The sequence below is a fragment of the Bombina bombina genome, chromosome 6 (assembly GCF_027579735.1).
Source record: "Bombina bombina isolate aBomBom1 chromosome 6, aBomBom1.pri, whole genome shotgun sequence".
NCBI classification, from domain to species: Eukaryota; Metazoa; Chordata; class Amphibia; order Anura; family Bombinatoridae; genus Bombina; species Bombina bombina.
In genome coordinates, this window is record NC_069504.1 from 257,714,106 (window position 1) to 257,728,973 (window position 14,868).

Consider the following 14,868-nt stretch of genomic DNA (forward strand, 5'->3'; position numbering starts at 1 on the left):
TCACATTCCTTAGTAATAATTTCTGAAAACATTTTTGGTATTGGAAAAACATCAGTGTAAACAGGCACTGCATAGTATTTATCCAATCTACACAATTTCTCTGGCACTATAATGGTGTCACAGTCATCCAGAGTAGCTAAAACCTTCCTGAGCAACACGCGGAGGTGTTCAAGCTTAAATTTAAATGTAGACATATCAGAATCAGGTTGAAGCATCTTCCCTGAGTCAGAAAAATCACCCACAGAAAGAAGCTCTCCTGCCTCAGCTTCTGCATATTGTGAGGGGATATCAGACATAGCTACTAAAGCGTCAGAGAGCTCTGTATTTTTTCTAGTCCCAGAGCTGTCTCGCTTTCCTTGTAACCCTGGTAGTTTGGACAATACCGCTGTAAGGGTATGATCCATAACTGCCGCCATGTCTTGTAAAGTAAACGCCATGGGCGCGCTAGATGTACTTGGCGCCACTTGAGTGGGAGTCCCTTGAGCGGGAGTCAAAGGTTCTGACACGTGGGGCGAGTTAGTCGGCATAACTTCCCCCTTGTCAATTTCCTCTGGTGATAAATCCTTTAAAGACAGAATATGATCTTTATAACTTAAAGTAAAATCAGTACATTTAGTACACATTCTAAAAGGGGGTTCCACAATGGCTTCTAAACATAATGAACAAGGAGTTTCCTCTATGTCAGACATGTTTAAACAGACTAGCAATGAGACCAGCAAGCTTGGAAAACACTTTGATAAATGTAAACAAGCAAAAAATAAAAATGGTACTGTGCCTTTAAGAGAAACAAATTTTGTCAGAAATTGAAAAACAGTGATAAAAAGCAGTAAATCTTACCAAATTTTTACAGTGTGTATAATAGACTAACAGAGCATTGCACCCACTTGCAAATGGATGATTAACCCCTTAGTTTCAAAACCGGATCGAAAAAACGATATAAACGTTTTTTAACAGTCACAACAAACTGCCACAGCTCTGCTGTGGCCCTACCTGCCCATACAACGACTTTTGAAGGCACAAAAACCCTTTGTAGAGGTCCTAAGTGTTCAGGTGACTCCTTCAGGGAAGCTGGAAGTCTCAAGCTGCAAAAACTACTGCACGATTTAGGCCTGAAATTAGGCCCCTCCCAACCTGTACTCACAGTGAGAGGGCCATAAAAAACTATCCCTAGGCAAAATCTAGCCAGCCATGTGGAAAAAACTGGGCCCCAATAAAGTTTTATCACCAATATGTAGAAAAAAACGTTTAAACACTTCCAGCAAACGTTATCTTAGTTTCAGTAATGTGAGAAAGTAATAAGAATATTACCTTTTACAGCAAGCATGATACTAGTCGTTATTAGATCACTGTAATCAGGCTTACCTTAAATAAATCTGGCATTAACAGCATTTTCTAGCATATTAAAGGGACAGTATACACTCATTTTCATATAACTGCATGTAATAGACACTACTATAAAGAATAAGATGCACAGATACGGATATAAAAATCCAGTATAAAACTGTTTAAAAACTTACTTAGAAGCTGTCAGTTTGGCTCTGTTGAAAAGGTAGCTGGAAAGCCCACTGCAAGTGGCAAATAAGACACTTCCCCCCCTCCCCCTTATTTTGCATATGAAAAGACCCTTTACACAAACAGCAGCAAGCTGGAGAAGGTATCTGACAGTATTCACATACAATTTTGGGGCTTGGTTAGGAGTCTGAAAATCAGAGCAATGTTATTTAAAAATAAGCAAAACTATACATTTATTTAAAAAAAAACTGTATGGGCTATATAAATAGATCATCTACAAAACATTTATGCAAAGAAAAAATGTGTATAATGTCCCTTTAATTTTTAATTTAAACTGCACATACCTCATAGCAGGAGACCCTGCACGCCATTCCCCCAGCTGAAGTTACCTCATCTCTTCAGTTATGTGTGAGAACAGCAATGGATCTTAGTTACAACCTGCTAAGATCATCAAAAACCACAGGCAGACTCTTCTTCAACTTTCTGCCTGAGGCTAAAACAAATAATAAACTTTTGATTGAAGATAAACTACATAAATTCACCACATCTCTCTAGCTACTTCCTATCTTGTTGAGAGCTGCAAGAGAATGACTGGGAGGTGGCAGTTAGGGGAGGAGCTATATAGACAGCTCTGCTGTGGGTGATCCTCTTGCAGCTTCCTGTTGGGAAGGAGAATATCCCACAAGTAATGGATGATCCGTGGACTGGATACACCTTACAAGAGAAATGTCCTTATTTAAATTTAAAGTAAATATTAAAAAAAACGTTACTGTCACTTTAAATAATAAAATGAAAGTTTATATTAAAAAACGCAACCTCAGAGCAGCTGTTCACTCACAACCTCAGACAGCCTCTTCACCTCAGCACTCTTTGCTGAGGTGCCTACCGGTCCTGCTGGAGAAGGAAATAGAAGGAAATAGGAGATTTCAACAATCCGGACCCAAAGCTGCTCAAACAGGCTATCAGCCAACAATATCCTTGTTAGCAGAGCCGCAACGAACCCCTCTATACCGGATCGCACAGAAGGAGAAACCGGAAGTGCGCAAAACTATCTTGCCTGCACAGAAAACCCGCCCTCCTAATCGTGGGCGTGACTAAACTGAATTCCCAATCGCCATTAGCCTCCCTGTAGCCGTCACATAAGTAAAGTATACAAAAACACATACCACCAAGTCCGGAATTAAACCGGAGCTTAGCCTTTATAACGAGTTCTCTCTCACATAACAGCAGCAATATCAGCAAATATGCTACCGCTCCTCAAGCCCCCAGTGCCTGCATAAATGCCTTAAAGGGACAGTCTAGGCCAAAATAAACTTTCATGATTCAGATAGAGCATGTAATTTTAAACAATTTTCCAATTTACTTTTATCACCAATTTTGCTTTGTACTCTTGGTATTCTTAGTTGAAAGCTTAACGTAGGAGGTTCATATGCTAATTTCTTAGACCTTGAAGGCCACCTCTTTTCAGAATGCATTTTAACAGTTTTTCACCACTAGAGGGTGTTAGTTCATGTATTTCATATAGATAACACTGTGCTTGTGCACGTGAAGTTATCTGGGAGCAGGCACTGATTGGCTAAACTGCAAGTCTGTCAAAAGAACTGAAATAAAGGGGCAGTTTGCAGAGGCTTAGATACAAGGTAATCACAGAGGTTAAAACTATATTAATATAACTGTGTTGGTTATGCAAAACTGGGGAATGGGTAATAAAGGGATTTTCTATCTTTTAAAACAATAAAAATTCTGGTGTAGACTATCCCTTTAAACCCATTAAGCCTAAATAGCTGTAAAAGTGCCATATTCTCCTGACCCAAGAAAATAAAATTAGGCACTTACCTGAACACTACACTGACCGGCAGCAGAGCAGCTCACTTGGTTTGAGAGGCACACCTCCTCACATGGACCTGTGAAAGGCAAAGAAAGACTGAATAATCCTACTCAGGCTTTCAAGAGAGGGCAGCAACAACTGTTTGGGAGGCGCAGTGAGGATTATACCCACAAGTTCACAACTGCTCAAAAGCCACCACTGCTCTACTGAAGAGACTGACATGGACTACTGCTAAACCCCAGGAAGAAGCAGAGCCAACTTGCTCTACTTCAAAATAATAAAATGTTGATTGAAGAATCTTCTTTCAGACACCTAACTTTACCACCTCCTTGCTCTTAACATAGGCAAAGAGAATGATTGGGGTTGGAGGGAAGGGAGGTGATACTTAACAGCTTTGTTGTGGTGCTCTTCGCCTCCTCCTGCTGGCCAGGAGTGATATTCCCAATAGTAATTAGAGATGATCCGTGGACTCATCGTGTCATTAGAAAGAAATAATGTTAACTAAGCACCTCAATTTTGCATTAGTTCTAAAATTAGTTTCTCCACTTTTATGACCATCAAACTCAGTGATTTGAAATGAGAGGTCAGAAAAGTAATTTTATTATTACTTGCCAGGCCATTGAACATACATTTAAACTGTATAATATATATATATATATATATATATATATATATATATATATATATATATATATATATATATATATATAATCCAATAATATGCACTCCCTGGGTTTAAGCACAGCACACTTTATTCAGCAGTGACGTTTCGGGGCATTCACCCCTTCCTCAGACAACTCAGGCCTGTTATTTATTTATACACTGTTTGTATCAAATTTTGAGTTATCTGAGGAAGGGGTGAATGCCCCGAAACGTCACTGCTGAATAAAGTGTGCTGTGCTTAAACCCAGGGAGTGCATATTATTGGATTATATTTATTATTTGCTTATGCACCCTGGTCTGGAGTAATTATTGGCGAGTGGGAGTGCGCTATTTTTGTCTATATCTATCTATATATATATATATATATATATATATATATATATATATATATATATATATATATATATATATATATATATCTATCTATCTATCTATCTATCTATCTATCTATCTATCTATCTATCTATCTATATATATCTATCTATCTATCTATCTATCTATCTATATCTATCTATATCTATCTATATCTATCTATCTATCTATCTATCTATCTATCTATCTATCTATCTATCTATCTATACATATATATATATATATACACACATATATACACATATACACACACACATATATATATACATATATACACATATACACACACACTATATATGTATTTATATATTATCTATAAGAACAAACTGCAAATCAGCATTTCTATAACAAAATGTGACAAATATATGTATATGCAGATACATTATAAGCCAACGGAGCAGACAGGAACCAGCCAGTGTAGAGGAAAGGAAATGTGGGATGAGGAATTTGGGCTACATACAAAATATTGGAGGGCTACACTGTGGTCCCAGGGCCTTACACTGGACAATCCTTTTTTTAAGTAAATCTGCAGGCACAAAAACATTTCAAATCCATGCCCAGAGGAAAAAAACAAAAGAAAAACAGAAGCCGCTTGTCTTTTGCATATACCTGCTTGGAGATGGTGGTGTGTGTAGAGACATTGTTGGTACCCCTGTTGTCGGCGTTACATGGTTTGGTAACTGAGTGCCTTGTGATAAGCTGCGATTTAACTGAGGAGTATTGTTGCTCATGCCCCTCATTGGAAGGCCTAGTGCACCTGAAAAAAATATAGTAGTTCTAAAAAAAATTGTAATCTTATCACAAACATTAAAACATCAGTGTCACACAAATCATGAATAAAAAAAATAATTAAAAAAAAAAACAACTATATTTTAAAAGCATGCCTGCAGGAATTATTGTGCCATAAATCACAAAACTGTTTGGTGTCTCCAATCAGAATGAAGAAAGTAGCTAATCTTGTGTTAAGGAAGGAATTGAAAAAGAAATGACTAATTCTAGTATTTTTTTTATTATTATTTATTTATTTTGGTATATCTTTTTTAGCTAAAATACTTCTTGCCAGTGTTCTTCCCAGGACCTATTTAACAGGCACACCACCCAGCTGATTTTACTGACCACCCGGTTTAAGTCAAAATTAAGCTAAATTTAGCAAATATTTTTGTTGGTTTGCGGCACCAATTATCATTAAAGGAACACTAAATACAGTAGAATTGCATAATTAAAAGGGTCAGTATACTATAAAATAGTTTTTCCCTTAATGTGTTTCAAATTAATTGTTTTACCAGCTGCAGAGTATAAAATGTATGAGATTTGCTTTTAAGTTTTATTTGTGTGCATGAATTAGCTGATTTTGTGTTTTGAAGTCACAACCTAATAAAATGGGTTGAGATTATAGGTAAAATCAGATCTCATTACTTTATCTCATTATGTACATATACCTGAATCTTTATCTTATATCTGTCCATAAACCAATCACCAATACTTGGAGAGAACAATGGGAGTGTAATTTCTTTTACTGGCTGTGTTTACACAGCTTGGCCTTAAAGGGACACTGAACCCAATTTTTTTTCTTTCGTGATTCAGATAGAGCATGCCGTTTCAAGCAACTTTCTAATTTACTCCTATTATCAATTTTACTTCGTTCTCTTGCTATCTTTATTTGAAAAAGAATGCATCAAATCTTTTTTTTTTTTTTTTCAGTACTCTGGACAGCACTTCTTTATTGGTGAATGGATTTATCCACCAATCAGCAAGAACAACCCAGTTTGTTTAACAAAAATGAGCCGGCATCTAAACTTACATTCTTGCATTTCAAATAAAGATACCAAGAGAATGAAAAAAAAATGATAACAGGAGTAAATTAGAAAGTTGCTTAAAATGTCATGCTCTATCTGAATCACGAAAATAAAAATTTGGGTTCAGTGTCCCTTTAAGGCCCAAAACTTTCAGGATAGGTGGGGATACCACCGACTAAAACAACTATTTAAAATGCCAATATAAGGGTAATGGAAATATTTGTAAACAATTCAATACACTCCAGCAGGTAAAGTAGATCACTGGGAACAAATTAAAGAGGAGAACATTTTTTAGTAAACTGTCCCTTTAACAAGGGCATAATAAAGAGACGATTCAATAACACTCTAAATCTCACAAAAGCAGTAGATTTTTTTCTGGCAAATTGATTTTTTTGCCCATTTGCTGGCCCGCTGTATCATGTGACAGACATAAGCCAATCACATACTAGTATACGTATAATACCCTGTGAACTTGTGCACATGCTCAGTAGGAGCTCGTGCCTCAGAAAGTGTGTATATATAAAGATGTGCAAAATTTGATAATGGAAGTAAATTGGAAAGATTGTTAAAATTGTGTGCTCTTTCTGAACCATGAAAGTTTAATTTTGACTTGAGTGTCCCTTTAAATTAATGTATGTTAAAATATGCAATTAATGTTTTCTTTAGATAGCTTAAGTAACATTTAAAAATAACATAAAATAAAATATTGGAAAGGATTACACTGCTACCACCCAGCTACTTTATACCCCTACCAGATTGGAAACATCTTCAATGGAGAATGCTTCTTGGATATTTCCACAATGTAAATGAAAGGAAAAGTGTAAAACAGAATTGTAGAGATCTAAATATTCTGTTTAAACAGTGGGAATAGATCAATCAGATCAGGAAATACATTACAGATATTTTTGTTGTTTTTAAAATGATGCATTTGAAATGGAATTTACTAAGAGCTTGCTACCAAAACTTCTCACATTGCTTTAGTGAGCTAGGTGCAAATTATCAGCTTAGAAATGAAATCATTTAGGCGAGTTTACTAAAAGAGAACCCAGAGGAAAGAAAGTGGTTCTCAGCAGACTAAGAAACTGAGGATTTCTAGAACATGGTATTTCTATGGCAATTCTAGGCTTGTTGCATTTGCTGCCTCATACACAAATTAGATATCAGACCACAAGAGAGTCTCATGAGGTCAGCAGTTATTTTCCAAAAATGAAAAATAAAGCAACTTTATAGCTGACCTGATAATCAGTTCAGGGGAAAATGAACAACTATTACAATCATCCCTTTCACTAAACTAGCTGGTTTAATAGAAGTTACGCCCACTTTACAAATATATACTTGCAAGGCATATACTGCACTGTACAAATTATTATGTAAATGAACCTTCTACACCACATGGGTGCTTGCTTCCTTGTTCCCCTCAAGCTACAGACAGCATGTGTGTGTGTATATATATATATATATATATATATATATATATATATATATATATATATATATATATATATATATATATATATATATATATATATATATATATATATATATATATATTCACCCCCTAGCACTGTGTGGTACAGCCAAAAAGTCATCCACCATTCACCTCATTAAGGAAGAGCAGTGTGTATCAAGTTTCTAAAGCAGATCCAGAGAAACAAGCAATACACTCTCTATGGGGCAGGCATAATTATTTCCTATAGGCTGTACCATTCCCGAAGTGGCAATTAAAGGAATAGGAAACTCCAAATTAAACTTGCAAGAATCAGATAGAGGATGTAATTTTCAGACACTTTTAAAATAACATTTTCAAATGGGCTTTGTTCTCTAGGTATCCATTGTTGAAACTGAATACGCACATATCCTACACTAGTAGGATCTAGCTGGTGATTGGTGCCGGTACACATTTGTCTCTTGTGATTGGTTAACTAGATGTGTTTAGATAGCTGCCAGTCGGGCAATGCTGTTCCTTCAGCAAAGGATAACAAGAGAATGAAGCAAAATTTATAATAAAAGTACATTTGAAAGCCGTTAAAAATGTTATGTTCTATCTGAAGTATGAAAGAAAATTTGGGGTTTCCTGTCCCTTTAAACAAGCAACCATGGGGCGCAAAAAGTTGATTTAGATAGTAGCAACTGCCTTAGCACATTCTATTCAACTCAATAAAGAATATGCCATGTAAATAAAAAAAAAAATAAAAAAAAAAAAGTATTAAGCTTTACTGTCCCTTTAATTAACACCTTTGCTACCAGGAATTTCAGAGAAAAAAATATAATTTATTCTTACATGATAAATTAATTTTTTTCATGGTGGTGAGAGTGTAAGAGCCATTACTCCTGGCCACTAGGAGGAGGCAAAGACTCCCAAAACTCCAAGGAGCACTTAAAAAAAAACCTCTCACCTCACTGGTAAACAAGTCTGATGTATGATATAGCCAAGCAAGAAGAAGAAAGATAAAGAGGAAAGGACAAGAAAAAAAGGGGGAAAAAAAAGGTGCATTCTTGAACTACTGCCAGAAAAAGAAGAAGAAAATAAAAGTTAAAAAAAATTGCAAAAAAAAAAAAGAGCAGGTCTTGTTGACTCTCACCACAATGAAAAAAATAAATTTATCAGGTTACCATAAATGATCTTTTCTTTCATAAAGGTGGTGAGAGTCAAAGAACCATTACACCTGGGAACAAATACTCAAGCTGTGGATAGGACAATACAATTTTGCACAAGCTACTTCAGTCTCCTTTGATCTGTCAAAGACAGTCTCATAGAGGTTGAATCTATGATGACACCTAGGAATGTGACCCTGGTACAAGAAGAAAGAATTCTTAGGAAAGTTGATTCTCCATCCAGGCTTTTGTAGAAACATCAAGAGTCTGTTGGTATGAGATACTGCTAAAGGTAAAGGTGCAGACTGTACCAAGGTATTGTCCAGGTAAGGAACCACCGAAATACCCTGAGCTCTTATCACAGATAAGAGAGTTCCTAGAACCTTTGCAAAATTTCTGGGATCAGAAGCCAAACCAAATGGCTAACAAACCAGAGTGCACTACCATCTAAATATATGTAAAATAAAGATGCCTATGTGAGAGTAAAAAAACAATGCACGCTAAAAACCCGACATGCACAAAGACAACGCAGTCAAAAATGGCCAACACGTGCACAAACTAGGCTGACACGATGAGTGTAAAAAATCCTTAACACGCCAAAAAAGCAGACGCATTATACAACATCCAACGAAAACAAATATAACCTGGCTATGATGTACAAAACTATATGTGTACCTACTAATATTATTTAGGCTGAGTGACAAATCTTACAAACTTATCATTCTACCAGGCTTACAATCTGCAGAAGAAGACTGCTTCCAGTAGACAGCCGATCCGGTGCTGTATATGTGACAGCAGATGATCTAAGTGTGTGGAGTATAACGACAATCCAACAGGAGGAGGCTAAGGGACCGGTCCCTGCGACACCTGTGGTAGGCCTGTGACTAACACTCACTGGGTGTAATTGTGCCACTACCCAAATCTCCAAAAATTCCCATCTTTCTTATAAAGAAAAACATAATTTATGCTTACCTGATAAATTTATTTCTCTTGTAGTGTATCCAGTCCACGGATCATCCATTACTTGTGGGATATTCTCCTTCCCAACAGGAAGTTGCAAGAGGATCACCCACAGCAGAGCTGCTATATAGCTCCTCCCCTCACTGCCATATCCAGTCATTCGACCGAAACAAGACGAGAAAGGAGAAACCATAGGGTGCAGTGGTGACTGTAGTTTAATTAAAATTTAGACCTGCCTTAAAAGGACAGGGCGGGCCGTGGACTGGATACACCACAAGAGAAATAAATTTATCAGGTAAGCATAAATTATGTTTTCTCTTGTTAAGTGTATCCAGTCCACGGATCATCCATTACTTGTGGGATACCAACACCAAAGCTAAAGTACACGGATGATGGGAGGGACAAAGCAGGAACTTAAACGGAAGGAACCACTGCCTGTAGAACCTTTCTCCCAAAAACAGCCTCCGAAGAAGCAAAAGTGTCAAATTTGTAAAATTTTGAAAAGGTGTGAAGCGAAGACCAAGTCGCAGCCTTGCAAATCTGTTCAACAGAGGCCTCATTTTTAAAGGCCCAGGTGGAAGCCACAGCTCTAGTAGAATGAGCTGTAATCCTTTCAGGGGGCTGCTGTCCAGCAGTCTCATAGGCTAAGCGTATTATGCTCCAAAGCCAAAAGGAGAGAGAGGTTGTCGAAGCTTTTTGACCTCTCCTCTGTCCAGAGTAAACGACAAACAGGGCAGATGTTTGACGAAATCTTTAGTAGCCTGTAAGTAAAACTTCAAGGCACGGACTACGTCCAGATTATGCAAAAGACGTTCCTTCTTTGAAGAAGGATTAGGACACAATGATGGAACAACAATCTCTTGATTGATATTCCTGTTAGAAACCACCTTAGGTAAAAACGCAGGTTTGGTACGCAGAACTACCTTGTCTGAATGAAAAATCAGATAAGGAGAATCACAATGTAAGGCAGATAACTCAGAGACTCTTCGAGCCGAGGAAATAGTCATCAAAAACAGAACTTTCCAAGATAAAAGTTTAATATCAATGGAATGAAGGGGTTCAAACGGAACTCCCTGAAGAACTTTAAGAACCAAGTTTAAGCTCCACGGGAGAGCAACAGTTTTAAACACAGGCTTAATCCTAACCAAAGCCTGACAAAATGCCTGGACGTCTGGAACTTCTGCCAGACGCTTTTGCAAAAGAATAGACAGAGCAGAGATCTGTCCTTTTAAAGAACTAGCTGATAAGCCTTTGTCCAAACCCTCTTAGAGAAAGGACAATATCCTAGGAATCCTAACCTTACTCCATGAGTAACTCTTGGATTCACACCAATAAAGATATTTACGCCATATCTTATGGTAGATTTTCCTGGTGACAGGCTTCCGAGCCTGTATTAAGGTATCAATGACTGACTCGGAGAAGCCACGCCTTGATAGAATCAAGCGTTCAATCTCCATGCAGTCAGTCTCAGAGAAATTAGATTTGGATGATTGAAAGGACCTTGTATTAGAAGGTCCTGCCTCAGAGGCAGAGTCCATGGTGGAAGAGATGACATGTCCACTAGGTCTGCATACCAGGTCCTGCGTGGCCACGCAGGCGCTATCAGAATCACTGATGCTCTCTCCTGTTTGATTTTGGCAATCAGTCGAGGGAGCAGAGGAAACGGTGGAAACACATAGGCCAGGTTGAAGAACCAAGGAGCTGCTAGAGCATCTATCAGCGTTGCTCCCGGGTCCCTGGACCTGGATCCGTAACAAGGAAGCTTGGCGTTCTGGCGAGACGCCATGAGATCCAGTTCTGGTTTGCCCCAACGATGGACCAGTTGAGCAAACACCTCCGGATGGAGATCCCACTCCCCCGGATGAAAAGTCTGACGACTTAGAAAATCCGCCTCCCAGTTCTCTACGCCTGGGATGTGGATTGCTGACAGGTGGCAAGAGTGAGACTCTGCCCAGCGAATTATCTTTGAGACTTCTAACATCGCTAGGGAACTCCTGGTTCCCCCTTGATGGTTGATGTAAGCCACAGTCGTGATGTTGTCCGACTGAAATCTGATGAACCTCAGTGTTGCTAACTGAGGCCAAGCTAGAAGAGCATTGAATATTGCTCTTAACTCCAGAATATTTATTGGGAGGAGTTTCTCCTCCTGAGTCCACGATCCCTGAGCCTTCAGGGAGTTCCAGACTGCGCCCCAACCTAGAAGGCTGGCATCTGTTGTTACAATCGTCCAATCTGGCCTGCGAAAGGTCATACCCTTGGACAGATGGACCTGAGAAAGCCACCAGAGAAGAGAATCTCTGGTCTCTTGATCCAGATTTAGTAGAGGGGACAAATCTGAGTAATCCCCATTCCACTGACTTAGCATGCATAATTGCAGCGGTCTGAGATGCAGGCGCGCAAATGGCACTATGTCCATTGCCGCTACCATTAAGCCGATTACTTCCATGCACTGAGCCACTGACGGGCGTGGAATGGAATGAAGGACACGGCAAGCATTTAGAAGTTTTGATAACCTGGACTCCGTCAGGTAAATTTTCATCTCTACAGAATCTATAAGAGTCCCTAGGAAGGAGACTCTTGTGAGTGGTGATAGAGAACTCTTTTCCACGTTCACTTTCCACCCATGCGACCTCAGAAATGCCAGAACTATCTCTGTATGAGACTTGGCAATTTGAAAGCTTGACGCCTGTATCAGGATGTCGTCTAGATACGGAGCCACCGCTATGCCTCGCGGTCTTAGAACTGCCAGAAGTGAGCCCAGAACCTTTGTAAAAATTCTCGGGGCAGTGGCCAACCCGAAGGGAAGAGCTACAAATTGGTAATGCCTGTCTAGAAAGGCAAACCTTAGGAACCGATGATGATCTTTGTGAATCGGTATGTGAAGGTAGGCATCCTTTAAGTCCACTGTGGTCATGTACTGACCCTCTTGGATCATGGGTAGGATGGTCCGAATAGTTTCCATTTTGAATGATGGAACTCTGAGGAATTTGTTTAAGATCTTTAGATCCAAGATTGGTCTGAAGGTCCCCTCTTTCTTGGGAACCACAAACAGATTTGAATAAAATCCCTGTCCTTGTTCCGTCCGCGGAACTGGATGGATCACTCCCATTACTAGGAGGTCTTGCACACAGCTTAGGAATGCCTCTTTCTTTATCTGGTTTGCTGATAACCTTGAAAGATGAAATCTCCCTTGTGGAGGAGAAGCTTTGAAGTCCAGAAGATATCCCTGAGATATTGATTTCTCCAACGCCCAGGGATCCTGAACATCTCTTGCCCACGCCTGGGCGAAGAGAGAAAGTCTGCCCCCCACTAGATCCGTTTCCGGATAGGGGGGCGTTCCTTCATGCTGTCTTGGGGGCAGCAGCAGGCTTTCTGGCCTGCTTGCCCTTGTTCCAGGACTGGTTAGGTTTCCAGGCTTGTCTGGAATGAGCAACAGTTCCCTCTTGTTTTGAAGCGGAGGAAGTTGATGCTGCTCCTACCTTGAAATTTCGAAAGGCACGAAAATTAGACTGTTTGGCCTTTGATTTGGCCCTGTCCTGAGGAAGGGTATGACCCTTGCCTCCAGTAATGTCAGCAATAATTTCCTTCAAGCCAGGCCCGAATAAGGTCTGCCCCTTGAAAGGAATGTTGAGTAATTTAGACTTTGAAGTCACGTCAGCTGACCAGGATTTAAGCCATAGCGCCCTACGCGCCTGGATGGCGAATACGGAATTCTTAGCCGTTAGTTTAGTCAAATGAACAATGGCATCAGAAACAAATGAGTTAGCTAGCTTAAGCGTTCTAAGCTTGTCAATAATTTCATTCAATGGAGCTGTCTGGATGGCCTCTTCCAGGGCCTCAAACCAGAATGCCGCCGCAGCAGTGACAGGCGCAATGCATGCAAGGGGCTGTAAAATAAAACCTTGTTGAATAAACATTTTCTTAAGGTAACCCTCCAATTTTTTAACCATTGGATCTGAAAAAGCACAACTGTCCTCAACCGGGATAGTGGTACGCTTTGCTAAAGTAGAAACTGCTCCCTCCACCTTAGGGACCGTCTGCCATAAGTCCCGTGTAGTGGCGTCTATTGGAAACATTTTTCTAAATATAGGAGGTGGGGAAAAGGGCACACCGAGACTATCCCACTCCTTGCTAATAATTTCTGTAAGCCTTTTAGGTATAGGAAAAACGTCAGTACACACCGGCACCGCATAGTATCTATCCAGCCTACACAATTTCTCTGGAATTGCAACTGTGTTAGAGTCATTCAGAGCAGCTAATACCTCCCCAAGCAATACACGGAGGTTCTCAAGCTTAAATTTAAAATTAGAAATCTCTGAATCAGGTTTCCCCGAGTCAGAGATGTCACCCACAGACTGAAGCTCTCCGTCCTCATGTTCTGCATACTGTGTCGCAGTATCAGACATGGCTCTAACAGCATTTGCGCGCTCTGTATCTCTCCTAACCCCAGAGCTATCGCGCTTGCCTCTTAATTCAGGCAATCTAGATAATACCTCTGACATGGTATTATTCATGATTGCAGCCATGTCCTGCAAGGTAATCGCTATGGGCGTCCCTGATGTAATTGGCGCCATATTAGCGTGCGTCCCCTGAGCGGGAGGCGAAGGGTCTGACACGTGGGGAGAGTTAGTCGGCATAACTTACCCCTCGACAGAACCCTCTGGTGATAATTCTTTTATAGATAAAGACTGATCTTTACTGTTTAAGGTGAAATCAATACATTTAGTACACATTCTCCTATGGGGCTCCACCATGGCTTTCAAACATAATGAACAAGTAGGTTCCTCTGTGTCAGACATGTTTAAACAGACTAGCAATGAGACTAGCAAGCTTGGAAAACACTTTAAAACAATTTTACAAGCAATATAAAAAACGTTACTGCGCCTTTAAGAAAGACAAATTTTCCCAAATTTTGAAATAACAGTGAAAAAAAGCACTTACACTAACGAAATTTTTACAGTGTATGTAATAAGTTAGCAGAGCATTGCACACCCTTGCAAATGGATGATTAACTCCTTAATACCAAAAACGGAATAACAAATGACAAAAACGTTTTTTAAACAGTCACAACAACTGCCACAGCTCTACTGTGGCTTTTTACCTCCCTCAATATGACTTTTGAAGCCTTTTGAGCCCTTCAGA

The 14,868-nt window shown here is 39.4% G+C and overlaps 1 protein-coding gene across 2 annotated transcripts in view; it reads right to left on the bottom strand.

The window, feature by feature from the left end:
* The window catches only part of CNOT2 (CCR4-NOT transcription complex subunit 2), a 644,096-nt gene that overhangs the window by 329,546 nt on the left and 299,682 nt on the right, over positions 1–14,868 (bottom strand). For both annotated transcript variants that reach the window (XM_053716789.1, XM_053716790.1), the window contains exon 4: positions 4,985–5,132. In XM_053716789.1, coding sequence (XP_053572764.1) covers positions 4,985–5,132 — 148 coding nt within the window. The remainder of the gene's footprint in view (positions 1–4,984; positions 5,133–14,868) is intronic.